The 12,644-nt window shown below is 40.2% G+C and overlaps 1 protein-coding gene and 1 long non-coding RNA gene across 2 annotated transcripts in view; one reads left to right on the top strand and one right to left on the bottom strand.

Moving 5' to 3' along the window:
* Positions 1–650: 650 nt before the first annotated feature.
* LOC138042580 (uncharacterized) lies at positions 651–2,777 on the top strand. Its single transcript, XR_011131030.1, has 3 exons — positions 651–723; positions 1,860–1,948; positions 2,700–2,777. It is a non-coding gene; the product is annotated as an uncharacterized lncRNA (long non-coding RNA).
* Positions 2,778–4,056: 1,279 nt separating this feature from the next.
* Positions 4,057–12,644, bottom strand: part of LOC138042579 (mucin-2-like) — an 18,017-nt gene continuing 9,429 nt past the window's right edge. Inside the window, exons 5-10 of the mRNA XM_068888522.1 lie at positions 9,324–9,473; positions 8,123–8,212; positions 7,253–7,431; positions 6,844–6,902; positions 5,854–5,951; positions 4,057–4,930 (exon numbers count right to left, since the gene is read on the bottom strand). Of these exons, the coding sequence (XP_068744623.1) occupies positions 4,560–4,930; positions 5,854–5,951; positions 6,844–6,902; positions 7,253–7,431; positions 8,123–8,212; positions 9,324–9,473 (947 nt within the window). The 3' untranslated portion in view covers positions 4,057–4,559. The remainder of the gene's footprint in view (positions 4,931–5,853; positions 5,952–6,843; positions 6,903–7,252; positions 7,432–8,122; positions 8,213–9,323; positions 9,474–12,644) is intronic.

Raw genomic sequence — 12,644 nt, 5'->3', positions numbered from 1 at the left:
TGTGACCAGCTTTTTCATGTTGGTATCTTTTAGTTTGCTTCTCTTCCATGTAAAATAATAAAGATGAAAAGTTGAAACTTTCGTGCTGCCTTTTTTTCTGCTGGCTTTGTTTCTTTTGGACGGAAATGATCGCAGGGCAAATAGCGACGCAGACGGGGGTTATCGCGTGATAACTGTACACCACGTGATGCAAAGCAACCAATAAAATCGCGCTTTTTGGTATGTTAAGTGTGAGAGAGCCAAATCATTTACGCATGCGCTGACTAAACGTTTGAAGTGGAAATCGCGCCAGGGCGTCGTACCTGACGATTAAGCTCAGGATTTCGACGCACGCGTCGCTTTCGTGACGCAATTGGTCCTTCGCTGCGTTCACATACCTAGTTTTGACAGGTTGTATTTACTCCAAATTTCGTACATCCCTAGCCTCTTTTTCCATCCTCTTTTTCCACAGGGGGGCCTCAAACGGATACGAAATGGAATCATTTTGGTAGGCTTTGTTGAATGCCGCGATTTTCACCGATCGCTGTGAAATTTGGCGTGTTTACTGGGGAGATATGGCCCCAGTTTCCCTGAAAATCTCGGCTCTCTAGCTTTCATGACGCCTACATGACAGCCATTCTAATTCAGGCAATTTGTAGCCATGAGAAGCAAAAAAAAAGCACTGCAGGCATCGTATAAAGAAAAGGATTTAGGTTCATTTGATGGAATTTAAAGCCTGAAAAGGTAAGATTATTTTCGCAGCCGTAAACTCGCCACGTGTTGTTGTCATTACACAGGATTGTGTTTTTCGCTCATATATTCGCTTGTTCTTGCTCCAAATCTTACATATTTACCTTAATTTCATGTCCAGCGAATTATTTTATCCTCTGGGATGAATGTTCCGTCGAAAAATCGGTGATTTGGGTGATGTTTGGCCAACAGAGGTCAATTTTTATTCGTAATGCGATCGCTTCCGTTGCCGTTTGCAACGGGTCGCAAATTTGACACTTTTATTGCATTATCATATTACGCATTGATCGCTAATCCGATTACTCCAAAAAATCCAAAAATATTCGTGCCTCATATCAGTTTTTTGTCAAATTTTGGTCCAAGAAAGCTGATAAAATGAGGAACATTTTTGTTGGTCATTAAAAAATTCGTAATTGACGTTGAAATGACCAAATTTGTGTGGAAAACTGATTTTAATGCTATTTTTTTTGTTAAGATTTTTCTTTCAACTTTGTTTTTTATAAAATGTTGTAGTTCTATGTAAAGAAGTTATATTATGTTTTTGGAAAGCTTATTTTCGTAGCTTTAAAATGATATATTTCTTTCTCCCTGACTGAAAATACTTTTTGAGAAAAAAAAAAACATTTTTTTGTGATGGCTGACTTCGCACGGCCATATTTGGAAAGTACCGTGTGGAAAAAGAGTTAATTAAATTAAAGGCCCACCGTCAACCGACAGGCTTTTCGACGGTTTGTTTTTGTTATGGAAATTCGTATTTCTTATCGCAGCGATCTAATTGGATGAATCTCGGATTCGGGTGGAATCGAATTTTCATATATGAAAATTGTTCCGAGGCACGCAATGCCTGTCGGTTGAAGGTGGCCCTTTAAGATGTAGGGCTCATTTTTTCCTGGGTGCACCTACTGAAAAGGACCCTCAATCTCTTAGAAAAATTTGGTGTGAAATTTGGTAGGGTGCTTTCCCGTGCTGAAAAAAAGACAAAAATCTGAATTTTGGAAGCTTATTTCATATAAGTTTGATAAGGCCATTCTTAAATGATTCTCCGGGGTAAGCCTGACGCTAAAGTGGTCAGTGAACTTGTCAATGAAGCAAAATGTTACCATTTCTCACCATTTTCTTTGTGTTTCGAGGCTTTCCGTTTTCCAGTGTCTTTTCAAATTTCACGCTTGGAGCGTGATTAAGGTGCCTGATGTACACACATGTGCAGTGGCAGATGTTGGTGAGTTGCACAGTTAGCCAACTAGCCAATCCTGTAAAATACTTTCTTAAAACGTTTTAGGCAATTAAAACAGAAAGCTTAAGAATGCTCTCAAGACCGTGAAAATGTAATATATCTGTGAATTTCAGTGCAGAGGTAACTGCTACTGAGAAACAACTAAGGCGTTTTCCACTGACAAAAATCCCGAAAATGTGTCCACTTTTCATCAAGTTAGATTTTTTCCCGACGTTTTGCCTGTTCCAAACGTCGTGCTACTGCCGTGCCGAACTCAAATGAATTTGGCTTGGCAGTGGCACGACGATGGCACGGCAGCGGTTTCAAATGTCGAACCTAACAAAGTCGCACCAAATTCAAATGACAAAACAAACCATCCATCCAGCGTAATAGTATGCAAATAATGCAAAATACATTAAATTAATTTATGAATTGAGTTCGGCGCAACAATAGCACGCAGTTTGAAACCAAGTCGTGCTACTGCCGTGCGGCACGGCAAGTCCTGCCGTGCTAAGTAGTCGCGCCGAACCTAGGTCAGCCGTGCCGCGCTTAATGGTTTCAAACGGCGTGCTATACTGCCGTGCAGATCGAAATGACATTTCATTTGAGTTCGGCACTGCAATAGCACGACGTTTGGAACAGGCCGTAAAATACAACTTTGTAAAAGACCCCACCAAGTTTTGTACAGACTCGGCATCATCATAAAATTGACGGACGATTATGGTGAAATTGCATTCATTATTTTGTCTTTATGCAGATCCAACGAACAGTTTGGAGGAGAGGCAACGGTATTGCCAATCTGTTACAGTGATTCAAAGCTCTGTCGGTATTAAGGTTCTCTTATTAACAGTCGACGGATAATTAATTGTCAAAACGTCTTGTTCAATTCCCTCCATAGTTTTAGCTATACAGGGGCGTATCCGACCCTGATAGATCAGGGGAACTAAGTGCAGTTAAGGATGGTGCCTACTAATTCAAAGGTATTTTTGCCCCGATTTACGATTATGCAGGAAAGGTAGATCTTAACAAGTGTTATTGAAATCCAAAAACAAAATTGTGGGTAACCACGCATTTTTCAAAGATAATTCATGAACAATATTTTTAAAAAGCTCTAGAATACAAAGCAATGTATGGCGTTCTTTCTCAATTTGAAGCTCAATTATCTCTAAAGAATGCACAGTTACCCCCAATTTTCTTTTTGGATACCAAGAGTACTCACGAAGATCTACTTTATCAGCATAATTTTAAACCGCGCAAAAATATCCCTGCAGTAGTAGGCATCGGCGATAGGAAATTTGAGTATCTGCAGATGCGCAGAACGTATGCGCAATAACAATAGCAGTCACCGTCGTTAATTAGTACCTTGTCCTTATGGGCAATTTCTTTCGTATACAAATTAAAAGCTTTTCTTTTCGTTTAAAGGGAAAGTGTTCAGCGTTAACACAGGGAAAACTGCCGCGTTGGCTTAGAATCGTTTAAATATTGCAAAAAAGTGCTGGAAGGAGAATATTGAAGTAAATCCGGATTGTTGCTTTGCGCTGTTGCGTTAATCACCGTAAATTAGAGAGAGAGAGAGTCCGGGATAACCTGACTTCTAGAGCGGGAAAACGAACATAAATCCCATTTAAAAATTCTGCCGCGTAATTTGGGAGTGACACAAAAAACCAACTGAATAACTGTTAACCTTTTTCAAAATGATGCAGCACACAAAAATATCTCCAGGCCCTACCCGTACGAGTTGTTTCATCTTCAAGCAGCCCCAACCGACGCAGAATTTCGGGCATTTGGTGAAGGAGGATTTAAAGAGTTGAGCTTAATTAATGTTCATTTCGTATACATGCATATATCAAAGACAATTTTGGAGCTTGATTGAAATTTTCATGCCTTCAGAATTATTAATCAAGTCAACGGTTGAAAAACACACTTAATAACTAAAACTACAGTAACTGCTTTCATCACGAAAAGTTCTCCGCTCTTATACCGTAGTCAGGGATAACTTTAGACCGAGGGTGATAAACTAAACTTTTCCTTAATTAAACCGGTCACTTTAATACGTAAACATGTACAGAGACCTTGATGAATTATTTTAAAATCAAGCATAATCAACACCAGCCATTAACAACTCGGCAAAGTAAGGGTAAAATTTTGCCGTTAAACTTCGGACACCAATGTTAACAGTTTTCTTCCCTTTTTAAGCTTTTGCAGTCATTTAGTCAAGAAACATTAGTTGCCATTTTTTCCGGAGGACAATGACTGCATTCTCTTATGCAGTCCCCCTCCCACAAATAAACAAACTCGACTTTATGATATCTTAAATACATGTAAGAGAAAGGCCAACAAAATATTCCCAACTTTGGGACAACCTCAAAAATAATAGCCTTCCGTGATAGAACTCCTGAAACTTTTTTGTTTCATAATATTCAATCCCTTTAATTAGAAGAGAATCTCTTGTTTACTGCCGGGAATTGAATTCAGGTTTCCGTTGATTCTCTTTCAAGGGAACTAAAAATTACATGCTCACGACTGGAAAGCTTTGCCATGGACCAAGGTATTAGTTCAGAGCGTTTTCGAGTGTATTACTAAGCTCGCTTGGCATGCAAGCGAACACGTGCAACGTTTAGAACGCTTCATCGATATCAGTGTCGTCGTTTTCATCTTCATCCTCCTCATTTACATCATCATCGAGGTCATCATCCTCGTCATCGAGTGTTGACGTGGCCGATTTCTTGAAAGAAGGGCCAGTCTTTATTTTGTTGCCTATCAATGAGCGACAACAGAACGTGTTGCAAGCTGGTGCACACTGCGGTGGGCACGGCATAGGACACTGTGGAGGCGGAAGTGGTGCAGGGGGTGGTGGTGGAGGGGGTACAGGTGCAGGCGCCGGGCAAACTGTGGGATATGATGTAGATGGTATCATGGCACACGTAGCCATTCCACAAGGAGACGTACAGGGGTACATGGAGCTACTGCAAGCCGGAGGGTAGCATTCTAAAGGAAATACACAGCAAAAATGCCAAATTAAGTACAACAAGATATAATTATTTTGCAATATAGGTGAATTCCAGCTTGCTATGATAGGAGGAGAGCCCATGACCTTGTCGATCACCACAGGAAATTTGATAACAGACCACAGGTTGGCTTTTTTTTTCAAAATCGTCTTTCATTTCTCACTCCGTCTTTCTTTAGAGATTCTTCAACTGCAAATACGCTATGTTTTCGTTTTTCAATGAACTCGGTCAAAAGCAAAGGGTTTCGGTCAAGAACCCAGGCTTCAAGTTAAACACTAACCGTAGTTCTTTGAAACCTGTTATTTCAAGAGACCGGTAAAGGAAGCAGTTTCGTTGTGTTAAGGATTACTATAAGTCCCATGTGCAACCTTTATTTTGTGTACCTATTATTTCTTAAAACCAAGAGAATCATTTTATTTTGTCTTGTTAAAACCTATCACAAGAACCGTTGTAATATCCGCGTCTTAACCTACAACTATTAGTACAAATATTAGACTTAATAAAATCACCAAAATTAACGGCCTTAAGATTTGGCCGCTTGTGATTGTCATGTAGGACATGGCACATTACAACATCTTTACCGCCAAAAGGGGGGGGGGGAATAACTGACGGAACAGACGCCTGTTTCCGACGCCACCACCAACGGTGGGTCGTTTTAAGACATGATTTCGGCTCAGCTTTTTCTTGTGGACGAAACAAATTAAAAAATGGAAAGACAATACATTCAATCAATCCGGCTGGTAAAGATAAATGAAATCCTTGATTTAGCTTCATTATCAGTCAGCCTCAATTGAAATCTAACGCGACTTTATTTGTCGAGCTGACCAGGACGTTTTGCGCTTCCGTTCGTTTAATAAAATGCGTTTATGTCAGGGCACAAAGCTGCAAGTAATTTTAACGTACCTGCTTTTATGATATTACTGACACCAAGACCATCCACCAGTTTCTTTAAGTGGAGTCCTTGGCAAGTAAACTGAAGCATCATGAACACCGTGGAAGAGCTATTTCAGATGACATAGTGAAAAAAAGGACGGTTGAACATCTGGCAAACGGCATATTAGCAAGCCTTTCGACCAGTCTCAGTAAAAAGAGATTACCGATGCACTAATTGATCATGCTGGACAAGGAAGATTTAAGAATACGAATCAAGAGATCAGCTTCGACAAATCAAGAGAATGATTATTGCGAGGAACGTCTCAAATAAAATTTTGGTGTGACAATAAGGTAGTGGCTGGAAGACCTGGCCCCATTTGCTCAAAGACCGGATATCTTTATTCGGTTGATAACCCACCATATATCTGACGGTTTAATCCTGCGCAAAAATTTCATTTATTGCTCAAGAAACCGCTCATATGCGCTCTCTAGACATATCAAGTAAGGTAAAGGCTTGTGCACAAACCCTGCCGAACGTTTCAGTAATATTGTGGAGTATATTTCATACCCTGCATAGTGACGAATCCACTGGATACAGTTATACGACCTAAAACAACTGGGGCCTGTGAGACAAAGACTGATAACTTTCAGTTCGGTTTTTTAATTTTAGCAATCGTCGTTTGTTTTCAGTGAGTGAAAACACTAGCTAGCAGTGAAGGTCTCCCAGGGGTTTTTGGGAACAAGAGAACATGGCTAGTTTGAACTGAGGAACAGGGGAACAAATACAAAATGTCTTAGGGAACAAGGGGACATAAACCATTTAGGGATCACAAAGCCGAAAACAAGTTTTTAAAGGTAACAAGAAACAAGGACCCCCTGGGAGGCCCTTAGCAGTTCTGCAGCTTTCTGATAACAGTCAGAGAACGCTTTTCTACAGCGTGCAATATTTTTTTCTGTAAAAGTTACATGGAACTTAAGTGAAAAGTGGCCAAAGTGCAAACGCTCAAGGCAACTACTTACCTTGCATTTACGGTTTTTAGACATGTCATGCAGGAATAACCTTTATAAATACTCTTGATCTACACAAAAGACAAAAAAATTTAACAACTTTAATATCAAGTTATCTGGGAGTCACCTTAATCCAGGGGTTTCATAAGAAGCCAGCCACGGGCGGCATACCGCCGTCTATGTTGTCAGAAATGTGCCTCTCATCGCCGGCTAATCTGATTTGATTTTCACTCAAACCCATGTAAAAGACAAGAGTGACCGCCGCTTACATAGATTAGCACAGGCATCTACTTCAAAAGTTATAGAAACCCCGGCGTTAATCTGAATCTTACACCACTTTCACGATACTTTTGAACATAACAGAAGTTTTGCACTTCAATTTCCTTTGTTTGTTTATTTGCTTTACAGATTCCCCGGTTACCTTTGCCTCAAGGGCAGCTTGAGGTGAAAGCGTTGGCGCGGGAGTGGCTGGGGTTCCTGCGGTGGGCTGAGTGGCCTTGCCTAGCACGGTGGGTCTTGTAGTCACTTTACCTGGGGTTGGTACCCCTGGATTTCCTGAGCTAAGAGCAGAAGCTTTTATGGCTACCAAGTAACTCTGACCTAGTAATGATACAAGAAAGTTCAAATTTAAAAACTCCTTGGATAATTTTGCGATCAAACAATGGGTCCTTTGTTGGTTTTACCAATACGAAGACCATATTCACTCAATCCAGCTAGCAAGGAATAGATCACTTTCAGTATATTAAAATTCAGCTTGAAAGAGAGGTTTAGAGGACAAAGACAAAGGGAAGTGGATGATATGTCGACATTTTTCACATGCATTCCAACGTGTTTCTATTGTTCTTGTCCTCTCTGCCTCGCTATCAGACTGAATATCGATATTTGGCCTATTCTTTTATTCAATCCAAAGTTAAAAACACAGAATTCTCGATATACAATGGAATGAGGCCCTTCCGTTTACGGTATTGTTTATTTGTAAAACGGCTACTGCTAGATTTTTGCGGAAACAAAAAACATTCATCAGCAGCATTACGTTCCGCGCACGATTCTCCATTTAGCACGTGCAACCCTCGTGCAGCTGCTTGCCTTCGGGCCAGTCAAATCCCATTAATTAAAAACTTTGGCCACAAGCATATCAAAAACGCAAGGCCCTGAGTTTCGAGTTTATAATGTTCCCCCGCACCAACACGACGAAGATGGGCTCCTTTGAAACAGCAGCACCAAAATAGCGCCTAACACAGGTGTAACTTTTTAAGAGTGAAAATCCCTGAAAATGTTTTTTTTTTCTTACAGCTTAGGGCACTTAGTTGGGCACCAGATCCTGTTGGTTTAGTTGTAGGTGCTGGTTTTGTCGTCGGCGGAGGTTTCGTTGTTGGAATCGCTGCAGAAAGTTAAAAGACAAAAAATTAAGACGTTGGCTCTAAGTATTCATCCATCCAGATTTTCACAGTGTCATAAATAGAAGGCAAAAAATACTTAGCATGAAAAAAAAAAAAGTTAACGAGAATAATTAGTACATGGTGAAATTAACAGGCAAAGGACTTGAAACTGTAGTGTCGAGGATTGTCATTTTAAAAAAGTGTTAAATTTTCGGACATTGCGGTATGGGGCGAGGGAAGGAGACTGTTCTTGTAACCGCGCTTTGTAAGGAAATAATTGAAAGCAGGAATCAATTGCTATACAGGCTTAGGAATCACGCGAGGATGAGTCCTTCTGGGTACAGCGCTTCACGCACGATGACACGATCGATATACCAGTAGAGAGAAGCCTGCTTCAAACGTCACGCTTCTTCTGTGTCGAATTTGAACAGAGTAACTGATGAGATTGTAATGTAAAGTGCTAGGTTTCTACCCCACATGAAACATGTGAGCGCTACTAATGGAAATGGGCCCACACAAGAACAGAGAAAAACTCTGACCAGGGTGGGAATTGAACCCACGACCTTCGGGCTGTTCTACCGACTGAGCTACAAGGTGGGAACTGAAGACGTTGAAGTCACGGCAATGAACATGTACGAGTACAAGGAAGGATTACGTTTTTGCAAACGTTGGCCGTGTAGGACTTATATTTGAACAGAAATGAATTTGATCTGGCAGTGGCACGACAATAGCATGGCCGCAGTGGTTTCAAACGTCGAATATAATTCAGTCGCGCCAAATTCAAAATAAAGAAAACGACAAACACACCTTCCATCCATCGGTAAGCTACAGCATGCGCAGAAGAGTCATTTTCAGGAGTTATGAATTGTATTCGGCACGGCAGAACCGCAACGTATGAAACCATCCAGTGCCTGTGCAGTGTGGCAAGACAGAATCTGTCGAATTTGGTTGCCGTGTCGAACTAAATTCGAGCTGCCACAGTGAGTTGTTTCAAACATCGCGCTACTTCCGTGAAAACGTCAAATTTAACTCGAATTTAGCTCGACTCGGCAGTAGCGCGACGTTTAAAACTGGCCTAAGCCAGGGCCGTCCAATTCTCTCATCCTTACATACCTTCTAACTTGTAAACGTAATTAGCAGCATCTGCATTGCCAACACAGTCTTGGTTAGCCTGACACTGCTGCAAAGTCCCGTTCTTACAACTCGTGGAAGTTCCCAGTCTTGCGTAGGTTGCGGAAACAGACTTGCCAGAATAGCATGCGCCTTTAAAAGAAAAGTTTTACGGAAATTTTAACAATCATTATCTACAGCCCGAATTACACACTTTCGCGGCTTTGGGAGCACGAGGTTACCACTTCGATCCTCGGTGACTTCAACGTCTGTTTCGACTTTCCTCTGATCCGAGTAGCTACCTATAGCTTTAAATAACCGCAAAATGGAGCAATGACCGAGGATGGGGGGGGGGGGGGGGTGGTATAGGGGGCACCGTCGGCTTCCCTTGATACCATCCTGGTAGCTGAAGGAACTACCGACGTTACATGAAGTGACTTTACTTTTTTTTCTTGACTTTTAATTTCTGTATTGTAAGCACGTCCATATATTCATTTAATAATACCAGATGTAATAATACACATTTTAAGTAATGAGTGTTTAGGTCATTAAGTAGTAACCGAAACCCATAAGGGTTGAAACGTGTAACGACCCCTTGTGTGCTGGGAAACAAGCTTCTGAATATTCAATTTGCTAAGCACCATATTTGGAACAGCAAGAGCGAGGGGTTTCCAAATATGGTACTTAGCACTGAAACATTCAACCAATCAGTTCGCACTGAATATTCGGAAGCTGTGAACGCGCGTTACACGTTTCAACCCTTATGGGTTTCTGGTAGTAAATTGTTGGTTTTCAGTCACGTGATCAACAGCCATGTTTTTCAATGAAAACAAAAGAAAACGTTTGCATAATTTTAGTTGAATTCCCAGAGGATTTGGTCGGGGCACCAACATGACCGCCGTTTCTTTGTTTAGGGGCTCCAACATGGCGGTCGTGACGTCATGTAAAAAGCAAGAATATATCTAATTGCATCAATCACGTTATTGATACAATCAGATATATTTATTACTTAATGTCAATTTTTGTTTTATGCCGTTTTTTTTTTTATGTTTTATTTTTGATATGGTAGTAACCAACTCGAAAGCGAATGTCTAGTCTGGCTACCGCGCACATATCTTTTTGTTTATTTTTAAGTTTCAAATGTATTATATTTATTTTGTATTAAAAGTGCTAATGTAGTATTAACTGCCTTGTAATCGATGTAAATACTGCATAATAATTTACTAACATTTAGTCTTTTTTTTTTCCTGATGTGTACACAAATGCTGCAAATGCTCATCTTCCAAATTTCAACAGGATCACTCGGGCGTGGGCATACAGACAATAGGCCATTTCCGAGTTGCTGTTTGTTTCAGTTTCGAAGTGAGTCTTTGTGCTCAACTATTGTCAGGGAAATAAGTTTGATTTGCATAAGAATACGCAACTCATTTCCATTTAAATGGTTGTGCACCAGGACTCGCTTTGAAAGCGAGGCAATCAGTAACTCGGAAATAGGCTATTAACGTCGCGACGTGTTCCCCAAACGCCAGTCCTCAAGCTGCACTTACCCTCACCAAAATATAACGTTACGTTACGTTGCACTTACATCGTTGCTAAAAATAGGTAGCAAATGCTTACACTTAAAGGGGCACTGTCATGCTAAATTTGCTGTTTTTAGGTCAAAACTGGGTAAAAATCTAAATTAGTACTTTAGTTCACACGTGCAACATTCCTGACAACCCGCTGAAAAGATATGAAATGTATTTATGGAACAAAGAGCTATTCATATTTAATTTTTGGCGACTTTCTGAAAACATCGTCTCCAAACTTTAAAAAATAGGCACGCATTGCGTACGTTTGGTTGTGCAGTAACATGACACAGCGCTTTATTCCATAACTGTCAACTGAGCTGCGTTTTGTTTCCATGAGATTCAAGTTGTCCTTGCGTAATATTAAGCTCTGATAGTGCACAATATTGCTTTGGTATCGTAAATCATTATAGTGCTATGATAGATGTCTTAGGTAAACAAGTAGCCCCTGAGAAGACATTTAGTTAGAGTAAAATACTAAACCGAGAAATATTGAAGAAAATTGAAGGGAATCGAGAAATATTGAGACATAAAGTTTGCTTCAATTTCTTTTTTGCAGCAAGTTTAAGCGTGTAATCTGCACATCTGCCAGATTTCCACGACAAAAATTCACTGACGTTGAGTCCTGTCCGGCGGGGTTAGCATCTGGATGGGCGACCTTTAAATATACGACTTCAACAGTTACCATCAGCGAAAAACATTTCTGGAGATTTTTGCAACGATCAGTTTTTCTATTGTATATTTGGCTGCACAAATAAATCGCAAAATCGAAAGTGGCATCGATTTCAGCGTCCGCCTGTCATCAAGTTAATACCTTGCGTGTTACTACCAACTCAAGAAACAAAGGATACATCTGTAACAAAAAGACAAGACACCGGGTTTTTTTCTTTCTTTCAAGGGTTATAAAGTTCGACAAGAAATGTTCGAATTCAACACAAAAATCACTGAGGTGAACCATTGGACCATTGGACCGTTGTTTCTGCAAAGTCAAAAATTCACTCTCCTAAACGAGTTTGATATTCATCTGCGCCACAAATTCCTGTCGATCTTGGGGCTCATCTGTTGAAATTCTTCCAAAAGACCTGTTTATTTTCATGATTCATGCACGCGCAGCGGATCTATTTGCCACCAAGGACTTACACTCACTCACTCACTCACTCACTCACTCACTCTTACAACCCAGTGCAAAAGTGCACTACCACAACAACTAGCCAGTTTTTTTAAGTTTCAATCCTTTTCCATCCTCTCCATCCTTGGCCCCAAACAACAAAAGAATAGCTTCAGTGCACTTTAATGGTTATTGGTAACAAAACTACAGCATTATTTTTCGGTCTTCATTGATGCAAAGTGTGTGAAATTTGACTAAAATGGGGTGACACCGCCCCAGGGCGAGCATCAAATTATATTACCTGCATTTCTGCACTTAATATAATGTGGTCTTTTTTATTCAGTTTATAAGAACCGTTTTTAAAAGAACGTTAATTCAGGCTGACATCAACCAAATTTTTAAGAACATTCTAATAACATACCCAGGCTGAGAATCAGTTAAGAACGTCTTTATTTTGCTCATTTGTTCGGTGTTTTTTGTTTTTGTTTTTTTCTTTCGGGAGAAGTATAAATAAAGATAATTAATGTATATATAAAAGTGTAGCCTAACAGGACAATTAAATACTTAGGGAAGTTTTAAACATCAGCATTGTGCTTGGTTTTCGTATTGCATGATACATAAAAGAACATTGAAGATACATTGGTGTTT

Source organism: Montipora capricornis, chromosome 3, assembly GCF_036669925.1.
Source record: "Montipora capricornis isolate CH-2021 chromosome 3, ASM3666992v2, whole genome shotgun sequence".
Classification (NCBI taxonomy): Eukaryota; Metazoa; Cnidaria; class Anthozoa; order Scleractinia; family Acroporidae; genus Montipora; species Montipora capricornis.
Note: the sequence above shows the minus strand (reverse complement) of the source record. Positions and strands in the feature narration are given on the sequence as shown.